Source organism: Grus americana, chromosome 3 (assembly GCF_028858705.1).
Source record: "Grus americana isolate bGruAme1 chromosome 3, bGruAme1.mat, whole genome shotgun sequence".
Classification (NCBI taxonomy): Eukaryota; Metazoa; Chordata; class Aves; order Gruiformes; family Gruidae; genus Grus; species Grus americana.
In genome coordinates this window covers 26,919,363-26,944,276 of record NC_072854.1, presented here as the reverse complement: position 1 = coordinate 26,944,276, position 24,914 = coordinate 26,919,363, and the positions used below count along the sequence as shown (strand labels likewise).

General features: G+C 37.5%; 1 protein-coding gene across 1 annotated transcript in view; it reads right to left on the bottom strand.

Moving 5' to 3' along the window:
• Positions 1 to 469: 469 nt before the first annotated feature.
• Positions 470 to 24,914, bottom strand: part of FAM83B (family with sequence similarity 83 member B) — a 51,733-nt gene continuing 27,288 nt past the window's right edge. Inside the window, exons 3-5 of the mRNA XM_054819067.1 lie at positions 17,959 to 18,123; positions 9,657 to 9,781; positions 470 to 7,511 (exon numbers count right to left, since the gene is read on the bottom strand). Of these exons, the coding sequence (XP_054675042.1) occupies positions 5,153 to 7,511; positions 9,657 to 9,781; positions 17,959 to 18,123 (2,649 nt within the window). The 3' untranslated portion in view covers positions 470 to 5,152. The remainder of the gene's footprint in view (positions 7,512 to 9,656; positions 9,782 to 17,958; positions 18,124 to 24,914) is intronic.

The window sequence follows — 24,914 nt, the reverse complement described above, 5'->3', positions numbered from 1 at the left end:
TTAACAGGAAGACAAACAAATCCGAAATGTCAGCAAGGAAGTGATACAAGGCTCTGAAAGTAAACATGGGATGCTAACATAGTTGACCTTACCCTGTTTAATTTTTGATCCAGCTTATCGCTGCCTATATTTTATTCCAGAAATTTTACATTAAAGTGACGTTGGCTTTGGTCCTTTCTCTGTTGTTTGGGTGGACTCTTGGTCCTGTAGAAGGTGCAGCAGATGTGCAAACAGTGATGCGACCACAGAGCAGCTCTGAGACCTCAATTTACAACAGTTCACTCAACACACCTGATGTCAATGTTTTTAAAAAGATGTCCCAAATTTTGAAGTGAAAAATGTTAATAACAGTATGAGCCAGTGAAAACAAGAACACAGGAATGAGCTGAGCTTTAAAAGAAACATTTTATTTGGTAAAAAATAAAAGTAATAAATTATTTCGAGACAATTTTTGGTTTCTATCTGTACATACACAGTATATCCATAATATAGCTGCTATGTAATCCAGGAATTCCATCTGAGAAAAAGGATTTACAGATCAAGTAACAATTTTAAGTGAAACCAGCACAGTATTTGACATCTGTCAGTATTGAAACCAACTTGATGGAATTACTTTTTATTCCCCACCCCCAGAAATTACGCGGTAATATCTCTTCTGGAGTTTTGTGTGTTCGTAGCAGCCCTCATGCTTGCTTTGCATCATCTAGGTCAGTGTTTCTCAGCTATTTTAATCAAAGAGCACTTGATTTTTTTTTTTTCCTGCAGCGCTGGTGTACCAGCTTTCATTTTCAAGTGGTAGAAAGCACATTACGGATGTTTACTTCTGACTTTATGTTCTGATTTTACTTGCTTCCTTTGCTGTATATGGAAATATGCACAAATGCTTTTCTGTTTTATCTCATTGGGTTTTTCCAGTCACCTGAATTCACTTCCATGTCACCTTTTGAAATCTTATTGATCACCAGGGATCCACAGACCCAGCGCTAAGGAAGATTGAACTAAACCCTGAAACCAGAAGAATGGTATTTTAACACTAGCATATGCGACATCTGAAAGAAATATGCCAGACATGATGTTGAAACGTGGTGTCGCCATAAGTCAAAATTAGACATGGCCTAAAGAAAACAATGAAACCATATATACGCGAGATATATATATATATCGTACAGCCTAGTCGAGCCATTTAAAATTTTATTTTTACATTGTCCTGCAACAGATTTTGGTATTATTTTTCTTATGACTTTTTATAAATGACATTTCCTAACACATTTCAGAAAGCTAAAAAATGATCAAACTTTTTTTCTGAATAGTAATTTTTCACCTATCAATGCAGAAATATTTATTTCCTGGTAAGCTTTCTTTTTCTCTCAAGCTTTGCAACAAATACTACTCCCTCATGTACTAGACAGCTGGAAATTTAATTTTTCTTAATTTTCAACATTTACATCTAGTTCGTGTCTGTTAGCATGAATAAAGAGTGCAATGCAAGCCCATTAATAAGAGAACAACCAACATTTTGCAATCTGAGAGGCGGTAAAAATTGTTTGTTACAAGGCTGAAGAAATGAAGCAATTGATTCACCGGGTATTATGACCGTATGTAGGGGCGGTTTATTTACGACGTGAATTGAATGGGCACCGTATGAGAAGCCTGTATCTCCCGGCTGCACTGCCCTCCGCTCCCGACAGTGCTCCCGATCAGCTTTCGCACAGCCACCCTCCTAGATCTATTAAGGTGCTAATGGAGTTTTATGGAATGTGGAAGTGACGCATCATTTTTTATGGGTTTCCCAACTCCCAAGCCATTTGGCCAGATGACCGTCTTGCACGGCAGCAGCTGTTACTTCATAGTCTTACAAAACTGGGAGTGCATTGGGCGTGTGCGGGGTGGAACAAACTTGCAACGTGCAGACCACATGTAGGACACGTTGAGCAAAATGCATTCTCCTTGGAAAAGCAGAAACATCAAGACAAGCTTTGGGAAAAAGGAAGTTCAAAAATGTATCTTATTTTTCCCTCCAAACATGTGCATATGCCTTGTCTTTGCTGATGCAAAAAGTGGGTGTCTGTCTTTTCCATATTTCTCCTTTCTATTTGTGAACAGCTGGGTTCCCACAGAGACACGAGGCAAGATCAGACAGGACTGGATGAGCATTGTTTTCTCACCTTTAACACACAATTCTGGAAGGAACAAACTAACAGTTGGCCCGTGCATCACCTGCGGAGCTCCCCAGCGTGCTCCCCCACCTTCAAAGCCCTCGCTGCAAGCAGGGCACTGGGCTGCTGCTCCCGCGCTGCCCAAGCAGCGTTGGGTCATTCCTAAAAGAGTGGTGTCAATACATTAAGTGCCTGATCTTACTTCCACTGAGGTCTGCAGTGGTCTTTTGCATTCGGTTCAATTAACCTCTGATCAGGCCTTAATGTGGCCACATTCCTATGCGGGATATCCGAGGAGAGATCTGAAAATGAAAAAAAAGCTAGTTCTACTGTGATTTTTTTATTTTGCATTATTAAGTCTATGAGCAGGCTCTTCACTGAAGGTTCTTAATCTTCTGTGTAGGTACAAAATAGCAGTATATATCTATAAACATAGATGACTTGGTAAATTAAAATATCTGCCTTTCTCAGGACTCTCTAATTAGCAATCTACTTTGAAAAATACAGCAAAATATTTCTAAATTGTATCAAAATAGATTCCCCAAAGTTTACTACAAAATGGAAAGCAGTGGCACTTCAAAATTTGCCCCAAGACCCTTGTTATCCCTCTCTCATTTCCTTTCCAATATAGTACTGGCTACAAGTGGTGAGAGCTCGTAAGAGTACGAGTGAAAACTAAAGATCCTCCTAAAATCCCCACCATTTTTAGCACCACCTGCATCTTGATTAAGTTCCTTTGCTGCATTGTTAATTCACGCGCTATCCTGGATAACCGTCTGTCCTGCTAAAAAATATTAGAGAGTTATAAAAAGTACAGCATTGCGTTGCTGTTGGCTGTGCAGCTGTGGAAGTATGTTGTACCTATATTAAAATATGCCTGGAGTACCAAGATGACACTCCTTGCCTTGGGTCTGAAAATGCTACCTCTGTCAGGACAGAATATTTCAGTATAAATGTTCATTTGGAAAAAAATACCAACTATGGCATTTCAGCAAGGAGTGAACAAAGTGACCGGTGTTCATCAAGAAATTAGTAAAAATCTCTTTTTGAAGAGGTGAAGGGGAGACCAAAGCTTTCAGCAGAGGATCGAGATGCAAGACTTTGCCACTCATAAATAAATGCCATCCCCACAGTGAAACGGTTATTGCTGTGATGCATCAACCTAGTAAGGTTGCCTGAGAAACTGTTTGAACAAAAAGCTGATGCTGCTTCACTGAAATCACTGACAATAACTATGGTGAGTTCACAGGAGCTAGCATCACGACGATTCTCGGTGTAGTAGATTTCCATATAAAATCTCTTCCCAGGGCCACAGGTAGAAGAGACAAATGAACTCAGTCTTGCTGGTGCACAAAATGCCTTTTTGGTGTTTCTTTCTAAAGAATAAACCCAAAACTTTCCTAGTGGGACTCCTCCATACAAAGCTGTAGGACTTTTCAGATCTAAGAGTGAAGTGGACTCCTAAACCATGCTTTTGAAACACGAAGACCCTGTGTAAGGCTTAGAAGCTTTCAGTAATGAATTTTCCCAAATTTCTGAATTTGGAAGAAAACTGTTGCCGAGCATCTTACACCTAAACGGTTATGGCATTCTCCTAAGAGACAAACTCCACATCCAGGAGGGCGTGAGCCAGCTGGATGTTCTGGCTGCACCCTGCAGACGAGAAGTGGATGCCACGCTGCCACCCAAACACCCTGCCTGTGTGTTTTGTAACCACTAACCTGGCATCGGTACTTAATATACTAAATATATTTTTTATGACTGAGAGGCTCAGATGAACAAAAATGTCCCTTAGACTGAAGTTAGGTGCCTAAATACCTTCATTAAGGTTAAACACTTGCTACTATCACCCTTCACTGAAACTTTCTTTGGCTTAGGAGAGGTGCCTTATTGTTTGATGTGGTGACTTTTACGAACCTCATTTTTAGATGCCTAATTGCTCCTGGCCTTGTAATATTAATTTGGACAAAAGGCAGCATCACAGGGTTGAGCTTGCAATCTTCCTCATACATCTAGTTTAAGCACTTGCAACCTTATTGAAAAAACTAGGTTATTAAAGCCAGAGTTGCAAATATATCTGGCAACATTTAAAACAGTTGCATGTGAAACTCAAAAACTTACCTGAGAAATGGATGTCCATGGGTTTATTTTTTTTTAAACACCAGAAAGAAAAATGTAACAAAAAGCTATTTTTAGAATACATTACAGAATACTGGCATGTTATACAAATGTAATTAATCCATTGAAATTAAAACTAGTTGTAATATATGTTCAAGGCACCTTTTTTATAAATAGTTTTTTTAATGTTCATCCTACATTCACATTAGTTTAACCACATAAACAAGTCTGTGAAAGCTCAGATTAAGGTCACTTTAAGATCTGTGTGCCAAATACTTTAGAAAAATATCATATTACATGGAAAATTCAATAAAGTAAGATAGATCCATCTGCTGCCCAAACAGTTCGATAGATGCTATGGGGTAAATTATTAACAAGATGAAGCTTAAAAGAGGTTTTCAAAAATTAAAGATAAGTAACATGCAATGCATTAACATTTGTGTTTATCATTTGAGAATGTACATAAATGCTGAAAAAATGCAAGCCACTATTCCTAGTGCTATCCTATTTTTAAAGGGCAAATCTTTGGAAACAGTATTACTTGGAGTTTAAAAACATTCTCCATCTTTTTCCCCACACTTAATCTTACAATATGCTAGTACGTAAATTCTTCAGAAGGAAAAAGTATAAAATTAATCTTACAATATAAACACTATAAACAACTCCCTTGAGACATCTTCTGGACACAGAATCTCTGTAAAGACTTAATTATAACAATTCTAGGATAATTATGTAAAAATATGTACATTCATTCCAATGTCCTAGACCCAAAAAGAAACCCAAGTAAGCTCTACAAAAGTTGGCTGTCAGTCTTGTCCAGTTACAATTATGTCCAGCTTTGCTACTCTTGCTGTATTTCAACATAATCAACAAAAGTTTTATTTGCTTTTGTGTAGGAAGTTCCCAAACTTTTGCATAAATCCTCTCAGCTTATTTTCGTTAGGCTGCAATGGATGGTAAGCAGTTGAGTTGTAGCTGACCATGTGATTACTCCTGCCGTAATTATTCCCTAAGGTCTTGCTTTTGATATCCGAGAGACGTGAACTGCTGTTGGGTGCATTGCCTGCAGGTTGGCTAGCATTTTCCATCTTGCAGAACGGCTCAAAGCGACTATAAACACGCCTTTCACTCAAACGAGGCCTTAGCTCCTCTTGGTGTTTGGGGCTTGCCAGCTGTGGTGCCACTGAACTTGCTCTTTGAAGAGCAGAAACAGGGGCACTTTCAGGAGTAGTATTTGGGGTGATTTCCTTTACATCTTGATACTGAATCTGTTCTGTATTAAATCTTGGGGTAGATGCATCTCCTGCAGTTTCTATGAACTTACTTTCAAGCGGGCACAAGAGAGGACACTTTTTATTGCTTTCATCAGATGGAGGTTTTTGAGGTTTTGGTGACTTCGGAGACTTTGGAGACTTCGTTGGGCTCCCAGTGACATCTTCTTTACTTCTGTTCAAGCTACCTTGAGAATTTGACGATGTGTTTCTCTTTCTCCTTGGGGAAGAATCTGTCTTATTCTCAGAAATCTTCGGTTTTTGATTCTCTTCTTCAGAAACCAATGTATCAGAACTACTACACATTCTGTAAAAGGCAGGACCTTTGTTTTTTGACAAGTTTTCCTTCTTGTCTGGTGTGAGATTAAGAAGTGACCGCAATTTCTGGGATCCTTTCTTCAGAAAACTTGGGGAATTCTTACTTTCTTTCTTTGAAGTGCAATCCTTACAAGATTCCTCTTTGCTAGGTTCAGTGAGAGCAGCCATAGAGATTGCCTTGCTAGCAGTTGGGCTCTTTAGCTCTCCTTTGAGGTTCTTCTCCTCCTGTGGCAAGTGGTTGGTCACACTGTGCAAACTTTTAGAGCTCTTCAGCGTGTCTTCAGGCAGTTTTGGACTAACCGGCTGCTTAAGTCTATGCCTAGTCAATGTGCTGTAAACGTAACTGGATGCGTGTTTGTTGGCACCAGGGTCTAATATGGACTTTGAATTAAACATGGGAAAACTTCTCCTTTTTAGCATATTTTCATTTTGAAGGTTCTTCAAATTTTCTGCATGTTTGTCTGCACACAGTGTCGCGTACAAGTAGAGGGATGAGTCGCCCACTGCATTTGAATTTACACTAGGTTTTGTGTTGTCTGCAATGTGAATTCCATGGGTTTTTGGTGCATCTGATTTAAGTGGCACGTTTGTGCTAAGCTCTTCTAAAGTATTATCTGTTCCATTTTCCACACTTGGAGCATGATTAGATGTCCCTTTAGGTGTTGCACTGCCCTCTGACCCAATTATAGTTGAATTTGAAGAACTTGCACAGCTGCTTACTTCCTGCTGTTCAGGTAAAGTTGGCTGAAACACCAATGATGATCGTAAGCGAGAATGAGAATACAACGCATGAGCTTTAATATTTTCAGCTGTGTCATAGCTATCATATCTGTCACCCAAGGCCGACCCATTAGACTCTACTGGATAATCTGTTTGATCATTCAAATATGACTTAATTCGCCAGTTACGTAGGAATGATTTTGTTGTGTGTTCGAGGGTTGGCATCCTTTGCTGTAGATGGCGGATATGATTGTCTGTCCCATTAAAAGACCTCCGTACAATTGAATTTCTTTCTGCAAGATTTACCTTTGGTCGTGAAAACTGATCGGCAAAACTTTGCTGGGGTGTATTGTAGTTATTTGCATATCCTCCTCGTAATGAAGACACAATACTAAGGCTATCGGAAGGCATTTTCCAAGTATTTGATGGATTGTTGGCTCTGTTAATAGCTCTGTTGAGCAACAGGTAAGGTGTCCGTTCTGGCTTCTCCCCAGCATAACTATGTCTCTTCCAGTGCTCATTTTTTTCACTAGGTTGATACTGCTGGATTGGATTTTGCATATTAAAACCTGGATGAAATGGTTGTTTATTGTAGGCTTGATTTCTCAAGCCATATTTATCGATTTCATTCACAGCATATCTTCCACGAGTTTTCCAACAAACAGGATCTATCTGGTGAACCTTGTCTTGCCTACTAAAAAGGTTTCTTTGGCTAGAAACTGAAGCCAAGGAAGACACCGAGTGTTGGTATGTATCATTATCCCAGAGTGTCCTGCGACTGTTTACATGCACTAATTCTGGGGCAAATGAACTAGGAACAGAAGAACGGGCGTACAGTGTCCTGAACTCTTCATCAAAGGATTCCACCAGCTGTCCTGTGATAACTTGAACCATACTGAGGTTGGTTTTTTCAAATGACCACATAAAGCTGAAAGAAGAACAAATGACCATCAGAAACAGTTCCTTTGAACTAACGTATTACACTGGTCCTTCCTGAAAAGAAAGCTTTCACACAAACCTGGGGTTTGTGCAAATACTTTCTAAATAAATGAATAAATTGTAGGCATGATTCATGTAATTTGGATTTGGAAGGTTTAATCTAATACCAGTCGAACTCAGCTGGAGTCTTTCCACTGCTTTTGGTGGGAGCAGGAATGAGTCTATACTTACTTGCCCTGATAAAAAGTGGATACTGAAAAAAAGTATCCACAAATGTAGAACGGTGGAGTACAAATATCTCATGGCACAAAATCATGTCTACAAAGACTAAGCCAGGATTGACTAGACCCACTGTATTTACTCCTGAGTCAGAGAATGTTAATGGGTGGTTATGTTGTCAAAAAAACCCTAAACCACATTTGAAATAATATGCAGAACTGCTTCAACAGTTCTGAATGTACTTCACTCTAAACGCATTTTCAAAAGTTACACCTCAGAATTGTTAAAAAGTTTATATTTTCTACTATGCATACCAGGTTGGATATGAACATTTCATTTAATTGCAATGATGATACTCCAATGAAGGAATTTTTTCTTTTTTCTATTGTACTTAGAAAGGCTGAGCACCTGCTCAGATCTAAGTAGCTATAGCTACTTTACAGCTACAAAATGAGATAAAATACAGTAACATGTACATTAAGGATGTTTCAACAAGCCTAATAGCATGGTGTCAAAAGCATGCGATTTGTAGATTACAACAAAGGAAAAATCTGGTTTGCAATCTTATTTTCATTGAAAAAAAAGTGAAAAAATCAAATTAAATCAATGAACTTGTTTTATTTGCATTTGTCTTCTGGATGTTAGAAAATAGGTTTATTGTATTCATCTAAATAGCTTGCTGATTTAATTTTATTTGTTTTGTTAGTTTTGTGTTTTTCAGGAAATAATAGTGTTCTGAGATTAAATCAAATCTTGATGCATAAGTTTTTTCTATTAATTTTCACAATTAAGAATAATGTATTTTGTAATATTTGAAAAAAACCTCTAAACTTTAAATTGAGTTCAGAGAGCAAGAATTCGGAAAGACTCGTCTTTCCTGTTATAAATCACTAGATTCTTTTACAAAGCAAGCATAATGTTTACAGAAATTGATGATTTCAGCCCCTGTAGTGCTAGGTCTTAAAGCAGTGTTATTTTTCAAAATGAAATGAGAAAAACTATCACATTCTCACAGACTCTAACACCCTGTGTAGATGTCAAAGCAGGCAGGCTCTCCCTGGACTCCCTTACACTGATTCATTTATGAACTTGTCACTTATTTCACTACCATTTATACACATCCGTCTGAATTTGGGGCTGGCCAAGTCTCAGAGGAAATAAGCCAGATTTTCGAAAGCTTACAGTGGTGGAAATCTATGAAACTCAGTGGCTGTGGATCTGGCACCCAGGTACTATGCTGGCAGAAACTAATTCAAACGAGAGAAGTGTAGCATGAAAAGAAGGAAAATATTTAATAATGCGTGAGATAAAACCGTCCCTGCTTTAGCTTCGGGTTTTTCCAGGTCTGCAAAGCTTTAAGTTCTTCCAGACTATGCTTTGCACACATACACTGGAAATGAAATGGAAAGCAGAATAAAGAAACTTAGCCAAATATAAAGAGAGGCTATGTCAACTTAACTTGGGCAATTCTGAATTTGACCATGATACACTAGAGAGTGCCATAGAATAGGTCTATAATATTAGCTTTAGAAGATTATTGCATGGAGGAACTATCAAAGAGAGCTTATGAAATAATTTTGGCAGCCTTTTCTGGAGCCATTGTTAAACAAGAATAAATCAAGCAAAATAAGACAAATCAGGATTTTTCTCTCTTTTTTTAGCAAGTCTTCAGCTGTAGCAAAAGCTATATCCTTTATTTCTTATTTGTGAAAAACGAGCAGAGGATCTCAAAATTTGGTTGTTAGGCTAGTTAGCAACATGTATCTATGAAAACTTGTTAAATTACAGAAAAGATAATCAAATTTGCCCATTGAGTTCCCTGGAAGAATTTTCAGAAAAAGAAAAAAACCCAGATTTGCAGTAGGAGAGGTTATGAAATGACAGGTTTTCTATGCACCTCAGTGACTGATCTTACCTGTAAGAACCATATATGACTTTCTTACAGTCAACAAGAATAAATTTTTGTTCCATTTTTCCATGGAATTTTGCTCCTGTTTTAGAATAGTAATCTTGTCCTTTTACCGTCCGCACCCTCATGTTCTGAAAAAGACAATTGAAATACTTTAGTTGATATCCTATATTCCATATTTAGCATCCGGGTGTTTAAAAGTCAGAGGTACAGTAGAAGAAGAGTTATATTATTGCACATTAACAAACTCTGCAGAGAAGTAAACTCTGATCAAACTTGTCCCCTAGGGACCCAGAATGGCAAGTTATTGCTTTGTCTGCAAGTCTGATGGAATAATAGAAAATTAAATTCTGCTTTTCCATGGCCTCCACTGCCAGAAATGAGGTTCTGGCACAAGAAGTCTTCGCCAAGAGAAAAAATAATTCTTTTCATCATTGGATATATGCTATTTAGAAGATTTCCAAGCATCTCAGCTAATCAAGGACAACATCTAAAGAGCCAGGATCACTCTTCTTTTAATTGAATAAGGCTGCTATATCTACAAACACAGATACCCCACTCTGAGATGTCCATTGAATGATACCACCTGGTGTCAGATCCCCTTGCAGTTTTACCCCCCAGTATGATTTCTCAATCAGCTTTGCACCATGGGATCAATCACATTTCTAAATTCAGAGATGCTATTACAACATGTATAGGTAGCATGAACTCTACGCAGCAGTTAAGTTTGAATTCTATTAAGAAGCTTTATGTTTTACTCATGCGAACTCAGTGAATTGCACTTGGGAAATTTTCCACATTGGATCTCAAAAATATGGAAATATGGTCAATTTTTCTCACGGACTGTGGATGAAATTGATTTAGCTGAGCCAGGGTATTTTTTTTTTTCCTCTCTACTGTCACCTGTTTTTTTTTAAGCTCCTAGAAATAAATTAATTCAAAAGAAGTGTTACATCGCCTTCTGGGCTGTACTAATAATAATTTTCAAAAAGTTCTTACATGGATGTAGGAAAAAAATCAAAAAGCTTTTATCAGAAAGTGTTACAGAAAGGTGCTTATTTATATAAAAAATAGAATTTATATTCAATGCAAACCATCCTACAGCCTCTACCTCATATGGCTGTGAGATACAAAATGCCTCACAAGACATAAAAATAGTTTAGAATGATCACAATATTTACTGTAGTTTCTAGCTTTGCAATATTTGTTCTAGCAATGCTAATTTGTGGTAATTTACAAGTATTCCTATGGGAGTAAAATCCATAGTTTAGCATTGGCAGTAAGAAAACAGAATCTATATGATTATTACATAGACTGCATATACGGAAACAGTGGAATATAAGACCTGTGAATACAAAGGAATGTCTTGCTTCATGGGACTGCTACAAGGACAGGTTGAAAATCAGAGCAGACGTGCTCTGTAAAGGCCAGATGGATTAGGGCTGTTCATGAAGCAAAACAGGTAAGATTGTATATAGGGTAAATTCAGCAAAATCGGGGGGGAGGGATAAAATGAATGGAATGGAATGGAATGGAATGGAATGGAATGGAATGGAATGGAATGGAATGGAATAGAACAGAACAGAACTATTTCAGTTGGAAGGGACCTACAACAATCATCTAGTCCAACTGTTTGAGCACTTCAGGGCTGACCAAAAGTTAAAGAATGTTATTAAGTTGCTGTGGTTTAACCCCAGTAGGCACACATGTGTCTGACCACCCTCTTGGTAAAGAAACACTTCCTAATGCCCAGTCTAAATCTCCCTCTGTGCAGCTTTGAACCATTCCCACACATCTTGTCACTGGATCCCAGGGAGAAAAGCTCAGCACCTCTCTCTCCACTTCTCCTCCTCAGGAAGCTGTAGAGGCGTTTAAACTTACAAAAGTATTTAAGATTCCAGTCTATAAAGTATGACTGAGTTTGCAATACAATTACATAAACCTTTATTGTCTATGGGATCACTTATGCATTTACCTAAAACATGTAAAGTTCTAATAGACAGAGGTTTCTCTGTTGGAAAACAGAGAAAATCTCCATGGAATGAAAGCACATTTCCAAATAACACATGCTTTCTAAATCACTATGTATTTCACTGTTGGTATCTTAAAACTTTCATCAAAAGAAAAATCAAATCAAAGAAGCAAGAGTTACACTTAAAAGCTGCTGAGCTGGTACATTATGGTTTGACTTAAGCTATCCAAGTTCTTTAAGTTTTATTTATTATGTGAGTTTTTATTTAGTAGTTTTGTCAAGCTGTATTTGAACAAAAATGCAATTCAGTTAAAATGTAAAAAGACTGCAATTTAAAAATTGCTTTTGGTTGTGACCTAAATGTCTTGCAAATGTGCTAGAAACATAAAACATAAAGTTTATCTCTTAACTTGGCATATCAAATTGATTAAATAAAAGAAGTATTATCTAGAAGTGAATTATTTTAAAAGGTAAAAAATTTTAAAGTGAAAATACAGATGGATGCTTAGGTGTATTTTCAGAAACAGCTAAAAAAGAATCAATAACAGTAACAACCCAATTTGCATTATAGAATGGGAAGTTAACATAATTTTGCATCTCTACCCGCTAATCATTTTTGACAATCTAGTATTGTGTCTTTCAAGTCTTCTGCACTTCAATTAGAAGTTTTCTTATCAATGAAAGTCAATTTTTCCACTTTTCCAGTGTGGTTTTTGTTGAACTTTGAACAAGCCAATCCCACTGAAGAAAAATATTATTTCTCCAGTAGATACTCATGCTTTAAGTCAAAGTACTTAAATAAAAAGCTTTTATTTCAAAATCAAATAGAGTGGAAAAAGTAATTTCTGAAAAAGAAAAAAAAGAAAATACTGGAATTTACCCATTCTAAAGATTATAACAATAGTAAACCCTTATTTACTATAACACAAAATTTTATGAATTAGTAATGAAATTTGCATTTATGTCAATGACTGTTTTATCCAATTCTCTTACCATGTAATTTTATTTGTATGTTGACTTATATTTAACTATATTAAAATATACTTATGTCATAATTTGAAAAAAAGTAACTTGAGAGACAGACTATACATTTTCAAATAATCATAACAAGTAATGCTGGCCTAAAGACATACCAGCTGAACATATCAAATCTTATTGAGATAAAGCCTGATCAGTATTGGACAGGGTATCACTTCAGAACCTGGAATGCTGGAGGCACAAACAAGGCTAAGGGCTTGCAAATTACCATGCTATATTAAAAAAAGCTTTGCCTTAGGTACTCATAATTTGAAATATAACTTCAAGCAGGCATATCTAAAAAAGGAATAAAATTTACATTAAATTGCTGGGTTTTTTTAAAAAAAATCATAGTCACTGCTTCCTCTGTTCTCCTTTTTGCTTTCTCTTCAGTATTATTCCTCCTGCAGCTTTTCTATCCTACTCCCTTAGTCTTGCCAACTCTTTCCCTGTCTCGGTAGGTCATCCACTCAAAGACGGGAACATGGCAGCATTGCAAAGGCATGTGCCGGAGATCATGCTCACATTTCTCACATAACACTTCCTTTTTCTCCACAATTCATCTGGCATTCTTCACCTACTTCAAACGCTCTAATTAGGTGTCAGACATGCATGCTTTGAATAAGCGCCCAAAATACAGACAATATTTGAGGATATATAATAAAAATGCATTCCACTTAGGATTAGAAGCAGTAAATATATACATACTGAACTGCAAGCCCCATTTGGTATGAAATGCTGGGCTTCACCTTCCTACTTGGTTTCATTATCAGTATACAGGACTCCCCTGCTAACAGTAGCGTGTCACTCATCACTGCAGAAGTGTTATGCATCATTGTGGGTAAAGTAATAATTCCTTTATGAATCCTGAGAGGAAAATCATGGGCAAACCAGAAACCACACATCATGAAGGATCCCAGCTAGCCTGACAGGACACACAAAAGCATGTAAGATTTGCCATAGTGAGTCAGGCAGAAAGTCTGTCCGGTCCTGTAACCTGTTTTTGTCAGTGACTGCTAGTGGATGGGAAGAATACTTTAACTGAGGACTTGATGTTTTAGGAGGTTTTCGAAGCCAGACACAGGATCTTCTCCCTCCTCCGAGACCAGGTTGTAGGATGTTCAGAGGTGTTTATAACATCCAGTGCTGAGGTTTAAGGATGGACATCAGGGCTGCCCAGTTAAATGACACCCCAATGATGAACAGGAAACAAGCTCTAACTTCTCTTTTTATGTATGACTGTAACACTATCTTCACAGAGAGAGACACATAAGCATGATTTAAAATTTGGAAGTATAATTCAACATTACACATTTATTTTCATCAGTAAAAACCCTGCAATGTGATAGGTAAGTACAGTGAATATAATGGTCTCAAACATTTCACTTCAGCACTTTCTATTTATTGAGCCTGTTTTTATCAGTGGTCAATTACTCACCCTGTACTTCCTGTCAAGAACATGCACAAAGAAGAAAATAGATGTCTACCTAAAACTTAGCCTAACAGCTTTAAAGAAAAAAAAAGTCACATTTCTTATACTGTTCATCATTACTAATGTTATTTATTAGCCCAGACCTCTATTCTTACTAAAAGATATTAGTTGCCGTACAAATGCTAGGTAGTTTTCAAGTTCGCTTTTATTCCGACTTTGAATCTGATCCAATGACCACTGAAAACAAAATCTCAGTGACTTCATTGGAGTCTGGGGTCCCTTGGCACAGAAGTTTGCTCACAGGTATGACACCATGCTGTACATACCTATTTAATAACCAAATTTGACTTTTACTTGGAAATACAGGAAAACTTTTGATGATCTTGATAACATTGGTGAGAAATAACAGACTGCAATCAGGCCTCAAGAGCAGGTCCTTCTTTGCAGTTAAGCATGCATATCTGGGAGTAGACTTCACAAAACGAAAGTAAAATCAATTCATTAGTGGTTCTATTTTCTGATTCCTGCAATTCATTAAAAATACTGAGAGGAGTATCAGGTGATAAACAGTTCCTGCCAAATTGCTTTCAACATCCCCCTGTAGCAAGATGATTCTTCATTATTGCCAGAAGTAAAAATAGGTTTCTGCAGAGCACGGAGCCTCTGCCACATACCTCACCTCATATCAAATAAAACATGAAGATCTGGCATCGGCTGAGGAACTTGGTTGACTTCTTGGGCACTAAACAACATTGCCTACATTGGTTCTTTGATTTTAATCCAAAATTAAGTTTCTGCATTGAGCATTCTGGTGGCTCTAGGGATTGTTGTCTTAGTGCTGCATTCTGCAGTGCAAATCTATTTCACAGTATGCTGCAGCACCTGTCAGTAGCAGGAAAAAAAAGCATCCCTCGAAAAATTTAGCTATTAGTTTTTGAAAAATCACCTGAAAAAGGCCTGAATCTGTAACAACTCTTCATCTTTCTATGCAAAAGAATTGCTGACCGAACAAGTCAGACCAGTGACAAAGTTAATCAAAAAAAGCTTAGGTAGAGAAGAGAAAAAAAAGGTAAGAAACATTAATTACTGAGGAAAAATGTAGGACAGTCAGGAAACAGATAAATGAAACTGAGGAAGGAGAAATGGGAAAGTATAAGAAAGGAATTGTTTATTTGATTTGAATTCCACTGGTGATGTTAAGGTGAACATTAAGTAAAAACCAACCCGAAAGAAGAAATGCTGTAGGAAAGACTCAAAAAACTCCTGGTAAACCTCTGATTTCATATTCTCCCATACAGAATTCACAAAATAATCACAGAATATATACTCTATCCATTTTTTCAGTTACATCTTTCAATAGAGAGGGAAACATGCCCTAATATGCACTCAGACTATGGATGAGGAAAACTGTCTGCATAGACATTTAATGTAGATTTATGAATAAAATCCTCTTCTTTCCTTACAGAAGACTATTGAATTATGAATCTGAATTAAAAAATAGTTTCGCTCATCACTGCATCTCATTTTTTACTGATTCAAATGAAGAGAAAAAGAGCCAGAGAAGGCGTTGAGTCAGAAAAGCTTTACAAAAACTCATCATGAGTACATGGTGTGATGAGCATCTGCCAGACTCCTGCAAGACTGAACCAAATCATGGCAGAGAATAACAAGACCAATGCTGCTGGTACAGCTACAGAATCACAGAATCACAGAATGGCAGGGGTTGGAAGGGACCTCTGGAGATCATCCAGTCCAACCTCCCTGCTAAAGCAGGATCACCTAGAGCTGGTTGCACAGGATGGTGTCCAGGTGGGTTCTGAGTATCTCCAGAGAAGGAGACTCCACAACCTCTCTGGGCAGGCTGTACACCTTGAGGAAAAGCAATAGTTCCATACACTGCTGTCCTCTTCCTGCTTTCACTGAACAAAGGGGAAGACTGAAAGCCAAGAGCACAAAAAAGTTGAAGATGTGGGGGCTTTTTGTGAAACTTGAGGTAATGGGAAAGAGGGAAAAGAAGAAAACTTTTCCAAAGTACTGACTGTTCTTTCATAGTCACCTGCAGTTTCTCTTCATCCTCAAGAAAGGCACAGGAAAATTACTGCGGGAGTAGTAAGCTTCTATTCTCAAGCAACAGTCACTGGGAGTAGCACTTGGATGAGAAGACCATTAATTTGAAGAACTTTCTAACAAGCTAAACTGAAAACCCAGCACACAACAGGATTACTGCTTAGCTCTTTGGCATATATTTCTCATTTTCTGATAAACCTCAAAGTAAAGCTTGCAAGTAAAAATGTATTTTATTTCTTCCATTTTTACAAAACAGAAACATATAATGCCACTGAAGAGGCCAAGTCCGAGGCTCTCCAATTCACACTAATCCATACAAAATAAACTCTAATGCATGTACATTAATTCTTTCAACCACAGTATAAATGCCTGTAGGTCTATAAAACCACATGAAAAAGACATCCATGAATCCACCCGAAAGAAGTTAAGCTTTCAAAACAGCTGTAGATACACATTGCACAGAATTAATTGGAAAATGCATACTATGGCATTTTTTGAGCTATCACTTGCAATGCATGCTCCTAATTTCTTTCATTTTGAGAGGATAAAACTCATGCCGTAAAAAGACATACAGCATTTTTGGCAACCTCTATGGCATAATTAAACCAAGTAATCAGCAAGTGGTGGTATCCCAAGTTCCACAGTATGGAAATATTGCCAAATACTGACTTCATGAAGGCAATCACGACCAGTGTTTACAGAACCACAACATGTTTTTGATATTTTCTTTCCAAAAGTTCCCATAGCTCTGTGTATGAGGCCACCAGAGGGCAATCCCACACACTTATACACAAGGAACAAGCATGGAAAGTGGTGCGGAATATTTTTAAGGACCTAAGTCAACACTCCAGAGCAAAAATTGGTATAAAATACAGGCTTGCTCCAAAATTCTACCAAAAAGTCCTCTTTATCCTCACAAACACACCACATCTCCACCTGATTTTAGGACCACGTTCTTAAAATGGATGCTGCTAGGAAGATATTTTATAATATTTTCGCCTGGCCTCACTAGTTACAGAAACAAGGAATTGCAAATGGAACTATATGAAGTTTAGCCAAGGCAGTGCTCAGAGCTTTGCAAGTAAACTCTGGCAATGTCCTTGGAACTTTGTCAGTGCTAGATTATCTACAGTACAGTAAATCTAGAAGTATTTATGAAGCTCATTTACTTCAGGTCAGTGCAGCTCACAGTTTGCATTCTTATCCCTGTTAAATATTAGGGCGGTACAGGACATCTTGTGAAAAATGTAAACATTAGTCTTCTTGTTATCTTTCTTAGAAGATAAAATTACGTATTTCATGTATAAAAGTAATACTCTCTAAGACATGATGCAGACAGACATGCTAATATGGATTTTCAGGACAACACTTATAAAATAGAATCTTGGGCCTTTTCAAGTATTTTAATACACAATAACTTTAAAAAAAGATCATAAAATGAAGTATGCAATTTATTAATTTACATAAGCTTTATGACTCTATTTGCAGGCTACTTTAAGAGAAAACAAAAAGAAGCCTAGTTTTTCAAACATGCAGTATTCCTAAATTCATAATAATGGAAAATTATTTTACAAATATTATATGAAAAATTCTGTCATTCTATTAAATACCCTTGTTCTGACACATGAAAAAGTTAATAATCTTTCTAAAGAGGAAAACATTTGTATAGAAGGTTCCACTGAGAGCTCACCTATTTATAACTTATTGTTAATTTGAAAAAGCAGTTTTTTATAATCACTTTTTGAATAATGGTCCCTTTTCAGTGGGTTGCGGAGCAATGAGTAGTGAATGTTCATGCACAAGAACACAGCAAGCCTTACCCTGAGCCTCTGAACTTGACAGCCTTGTTTCTCTGTCATTTTCAAAAAGTGACTGAAGTTTGACTCATCAAGCAGGAGATACACTGCAATCCCTCTAGCAGATGCCTCCACAATTTCTCTAAAAATATCCACATCTGTAAACATATCCATAACGATGGCAATGACCTGAATAAAACAGAAAAGACACAAATTATTGTATTGTATAAACGCATATATAAAACTCTTTACTGAAGCTTGCACTGGGCAGCTAACACACTAATATTTTTTACACATCAAAAAGTTCTAGTATTTTCCATGTGGTACCACTTAAACTGGAAGGCTTTTCAAGACCACTGGATCTTCTTTTTGAGAAGTCAGGTGATTGATTGTGTGACATTTGTCACAAGTACCAAAGTCTGGCAAAAAGTTGTGTCATGGGTGTGTGTAGTGGTTTGTTATATGAGGAAAGGGAAATCCAGTGGCAGAGAAGGGAAGGGAAAACAGCAATATGAATACAGTGGGAAAAAATTAAACCATCGTAACTGCCATGTGCATAAAAACATTTTCAGGTAATGTTTTTGTACAAGGGACTTGTTCATCTTTCATCATCTTCTCTAAAGCTAATGGCTCAAGAGCTCAAAGGAGCCAATGAGCAGACATTGACAAGCTGGAGGAGTTGAGGACTTCAGGATCCAGACCGATTCAGTACTCTCACTGGGATGAAACTTCCTCAGCTGGTGAGAGCTTGGTTCAAGAAGATTAGAGTGCTGAATGCCAGCTACTGATGCCCTTCAACCTATGGCGATAAAGTATTTCTGACTGGGAAAATCAATGTCCTGCTAATGGTATTTTGGAGAGGATATGCTATTGACATATCATTAGCAATTTGGAAAGAACTAGTATTGCAGCATTAGAGCGAGTAAGAGAGGGAGAAGAGGAATCTGTAATTTTTAAAGATAGTATTCCTCTCCACTAGAGTCTTCATGAAAAGTTTCAATGAGATGCCTCAGGTGCAAATTCAAATCAAATAAAGCCTTTCACAGGTATCAGAGCAGGCTTGATAGTGAGCATGCTTTACCATTTTCACTAATCTTTAAACTATCTGCGCCTCAATTTTAATGGTGTAATTGTTAAGTTACAATCACTCATCTTATTTTGGAACTGAAACATTTACCTCAATCACAAAAGTCGGTAAATGCTGTTGCACACACCCAGGTAAAAGTTATGTCTCCAGTCAGTCATCTGAATTACATTTTTGAATCCTACCTGCTTAGAATGAAAAGACTCACTTATGCCAAACCTAAACCACTAGAAATATTAATGAGAGCTGACCTACAAAAAATAAAAGTAAAATAACAATGTCATTAGGAAAGGTAAAAAGACAGCTCCTGAAGTAGTAAAAATGAAAGGACTTGGCCTTACTGTAACATGTCACCTGGCAATAAAAAGATGCTACAAATCCACCAGTCAGAGAGGAACTGAATAGCATGAAATAATTAAATTCTTTCAAAAATCTTAGGTAATATGCCCATGTACTACCTCATTTGTTTTATTGACTTTTTGAAAATAAAACCTAAATGTGATTTTTAATGGTACAAATTATATTTCTTCATCTAAATTTTAAAGGAAAGACTGAAAACCACAAAAGTTTATCTTGACTCTAAGGACTTCATGGCTATCAGACTGCACCTTCTGCTTGGTCTTGTTTCTGAAATACGCAATGTTAACTGAACATGGCAACCCTATTTATTCATCTGTCTTGTTTCAGTTATGTCTGAGCAGAAATCTGCCAGGACGGATCAAGTGTGAAGGAAAAAGACCAAAGAAGAAAGTCTGTTTTCAAATAGTTCTGTTTCATTACCTGTGCCCGCTCCCTATGAACTCCCTAATTTCTTCTTAAACTTTCCTTTTCTTCAGCTCTTTAAGAAATAGATGCTCATTACATTCAAGGTTCTATTTAAATGTAAGACAAATTCTGAATGGATTCATTAGCGTACTCTGACATGAATACATAAAATATTCACAATCAATAGTAAATACTTCAAAAATAATTCTAGCATTTTCCTATAGCAGGTATCTAAGATGCTAATTTGTTTGCAGCATCTGTGGTTGCAGAGACTAATACACTGGCAATATACAGAAAAGGAAAAACAAGACTGAGTAATAAAACCTAAAACTCGACACTGACTAGAACAACCATATCTATCTTTATGAAGAGGGAAGGAGTGAAATAAATCCATAAGCAAGCAGGCCAGCAAGTTGGTGGCATGTGCACTACTATGCAGATATATCGTAACTTGGGAAAGAACAGGGAAACCCTCTTTGTCTTCACAAGTAACCCACTTTGTCTTCACTTAAACCATTTAGCTTATTAATTTTGGAGTTAATTCTGCAAAGCATCAAAGTAGTCTTGCAAGAAAAAGTAGATTTCACTTACAGAGTTGGAATATGGATTACCTTTAGAAACCTAAAGCTTGTGCTGGCTGAAAAATCCTCACCAGATTTAAGGACATGTATGCAAAGCCACAGTCATGATTTGACAACCAACTGGCCATCCATTTTTTCGTTCCCTGGAAACCAAAGATGATTCTTGTTGTATGCCCTTATTAGCCTGCTCATTCTCTCTGTTAGCAGCACTCAATTAATCTAGTCAACACAAACATAATTAGGCTCAATTGCTGGAGGAAGAAGAGTGCCAAACTTGAACAATGCATACAATATACACTGATAAACAAAAAGCCATTTACAGTTATATGGTCATTTCCATATACTGATTTCTATAAATCAGACTAGTTGTTTGATCATAAACTATAGATTTTGATGTTGAAAGAGTGGATTCTATAAACGTCATAGAATATTCTGGCTTTTAAATGTATTAAATTTCCTTTCATTTTTTTTTTGGGGGGGGGTACATTTCCCCATACATTTGCCTACTTTGCAGCAAAAGGGAGTACAGAGCTTGGGGAAAGAAAAAGCCAATATGGTATTCAGGGTCCCAAATTTTGATTAATTAAGGAGACCAAGACTAGGCAGTTACTTCAAAAGAGGTGTTCTATAATGTGTATCTATCTTTAATTAAAGCTGTAATAACAATTGCAGGATTCATTACCTGCTGCATAGCTTTGGAAGAAAAGATTTCACTACTGTGGTTTTAGATTTGTTCTTGCAATTGCAGAGCTAATTTCCACCCTGATACTTGTAAGAAGGAGGAGTGAAATCCAGCAAGGAAGAAGAAACTGAAAGAATTCAAATTGCAGCAAATAAGTCAGAAAAATGCCTATTCCACAGATTCTGTTTCTTTTGGGCATAACAATGCTATCCTGTGTCAATAAAATCCTCCAAGGCAGAACAGTCCAGTGTCATACAGTAGGCTTCCTTATAAACTGCCATTTTCTTTACAAAGCATATTTGTTTTCCAAAATGCAGAGGTCTTTTGAAAAGCAAACACCAATGTTTTTATAGGAAATACAAAGGCCATCATCCAACAATGCAGGGGATACTGGATGGGTGCAGCAGTTTTCAGCTGAAAGCATCAGATTTCTGGGAGAACTTCCCAAACCTTGAGAAACTGATTATCACCCTGATCAAAAATTTTATACTTTCAAGGAGGAGAAAACATTTGACAGAGCAGAAACATTGATATTATGCACAGCAAAAGTGAAATACCACCGCTTGATTTGATATTAGAAGAACATATTTCAGGGATCAACTAAAAGTGAGGCCAGTGCAGAAAACAACTTTTTATACTAGTTTTCTTCCCCAAAAATCAAATTTAAATAATCTTATCTGACAATTGGTTTTTTTAAAGTGGTGAATGCTTTTTAAGGTTCAAGTTTGGTTTCAATGACATCCTTACAGAAGAAGAAAATCTCCTGAAGTCAATAAGTGGAAAATTACTCCTAATACAGCTGATAGTTTTATCAACTTAAATGAAGGCACCAATAGAGCTATATTCTGTTATTCTTACTAGTATCTTGACACCAAGAATATGGCTTGCAATAGAAACATTTAAGTATAGGCAGAAAAGTATAATTTTGTTGAATAGCAGTATTTTTATGCAAATATTTTAAAACACTTTTTTTGGTAAGCTGATGTATTTTATTTAATTTGCACAGTATCAAGCAAAGTAGCATTTAAAAGCTCATTATCTCTAAAGTATCACATAATTTTAATCCAAAGTTCTTTTCATTCCTTAAAAGTTTTTAATAATCTCCAAGTTCAGGAAATGACTCACTCCTACTCAAAATATTAGTGACTAGATTCACGAAAGAGAGACACACGCATTATTTTGAAGGTTAAAATAAACAGCTATAGCTGAAATTTCCTACTAAATTATGCAGATTCTTGCAAAGCAGGAGTTTAAGAACACGGTAACAGGACACCACACTGGAAATTATGAGACTGTAAATGGAGGCTGATGCTCAGTTCTGTTGATCTATCATGATATAGGGCCAGGCGTTGCTCCTAGGAGTCGCTAGTTTGGGCCCTTTCACATGCGTTATATTTGCGCATATAGTTCTTACCTTCAGAAACTAATTCCATTCAAAGGCTTATATAGAAAGAAGTTGCACAGGCCAATCCCAACAGTGCAAATACATCTATCACTAAACATCTCCTGAGCATGTCCAGGGGAAGGCCTCCAAGATGGTCAGGGTTGGAGCACTTGCCCTGTGAAGAGTGCCCCAGAGCTGCATGCAGTACTCGAGGAGGGGTCTCAAGAGAGCAGAGCAATCACCTCCCTCGACCTGCTGGTCACACCTCTTTTGATGCAGCCCAGGACACGGTTGGCTTTCTGGGCTGCAAGCGCACACTGCTGGCTCATGTTGAGCTTCTCATCAACCAGCACCCCCAAGTCCTTCTCCTCAGGGCTGCTTTCAATCCATTCCTCGCCCAGCCTATAGTTGTGCTGGGGACTGCGCCAACCCACGTGCAGGACCTTGCACTTGGCCTTGTTGAACTTCATGCGGTTCACACGAGCCCACCTCTCCAGCCTGTCAAGGTCCCTCTGGATGGCATCCCTTCCCTCCAGTGTGTCAACCGCACCACACAGCTTGGTGTTGTCGGCAAACTTGCTGAGGGTGCACTCGATCCCACTGTCCATGTTGCCGACAAGGATGTTAAACAGTGCCGGTCCCAGTACCGACCCCTGAGGAATGCCACTCGTCACTGGTCTCCACTTGGACATGGAGCCGCTGACTGCTGAGTGTGACCGTTCAGCCAATGCCCTATCTACAGAGTAGTCCATCCGTCAAATCCATTTAATTCTGTCAGAGCTTTAGCTTTCCTAGCCTGATCCCTGGCTGTTCGGACATTTTCTCTGTATTCCTTCTAATTAGCATCCTAATAAATCATCCGATATCCTTACTTTCTGGCACTGTTGCTAACAACAGAGTGCTTCTCAAACCATAGATTATTAATTTCGTATTAATTTTCAAAATTAAACACAGTCCTGAAATGCTTTGCACAACACATCCTGCCATTGCATAACATACTTTGAAACCACTGTGAGTTGCACCTGAGTATCTCAGGTCACCTGCAGGCTGGCTGAATTGCTGAGTTCTCACATAGCACATCAGAAGTCTTGAGATTAAGCATCAAAAAGCAGTACAAAGCGAGGAGCCCTCCTCTATAAACAGAGTCTAGATACAATAATAGAAATAGTGATCAAACATCTGAGTATGATCCATGCTTCTACAATTACTGTGGCAATGTAGTGGAACAGATACTCAGATGATTTACACTTATGCAACTTCCATGAAGTTAACGTCACTACTTGTAGTATATTATCACCAAAATTGGCTTCCTGAGATCATATTTAATGTATTTAACTTGGCTTTGCATTCAGAAAGCAATAGACCAAAACCATATAGTGTATTTTGAAATGTTCTGCCATTATGGCATTCTTTAAAAGCAATTTAATTAACTAGAGGGTGAAGTCTGGCACTTCACCAAAACAGGCAGCTACACTACCTCAGAGGAAGCTCTCCTAACCCCCACTATCCTCCTTCCCTGCTCCACAAGAATGTTTCCACTGCCAGTTCTGAGGCCACAAAGTGTACAGCTCAGAACTGAATACGTCTTCTGTTCTGATCGCCGAGCCTCAGTTTATCATGTCATATACCACCTACACAAAGTAAGCATTTTAAGGTGAAAACTAAGTTTAAATGGAATAAAAATTAACATCACTATGTACATTAGCAGTCTTCAATAACCTCATCAGCTTCTCTCTGTAACAGGATGTTAGACATGCTCAACATCAATGAAAGAAAAGAATCACTGTCCAGAAAACAAAAGGTAAACTAAAATTCTAGAAATCTCCTGCAAACCAATATGGGAAAACAATGCAAACTATCTTCAGAAGATTAGGAATGCAGGTAACCACATAAAGCAGTATATAAATAGTTCAACTGTGTTTAACCGTGTAGCCCACATGGCGAAGCCTCATCTGTTCTGTCCAAGGCATGTAAAACAGAGGTGTGGTAGGGGAACTTTCTAGCTATCAGTAGCGGGGAAAAATGTTCTGATTCTGTCAGCAAAGAACGATACGGCAGTGGAAATAGCAGCTCTGATGAAGAATGTGATTTAACTTTGAAATACACCAGGAAAATCCATTTTTTCGATGTACCATTTTCTAATAACTACCTGACAATTCTGCCTTTTGCTCAATTTGGCAACTTTTGTGCAGTTCACCATGTCTCTATAAAGCAGATCAGATGATCAGGATTAGCTCTTCTACAAATGAAACTAAAACCAACACAAAAGAAAAGTTCTCTGAAGTGCAGATAAGATAATTTCCTCTGGAAAGTAAATATACAGTAGCCTTCTGCATTACTTTTCAGAAAACTATTGCAGGCTGAGCTAGCAAGTCATATATGTACCATCTTAAAATGACACCTTCGGTGCTACCTCTTCAAATTCACGCAACTGGGAATTTTACAGGTGAGTATCTTGCAAAACGTATGGGAGTGAGCGACATT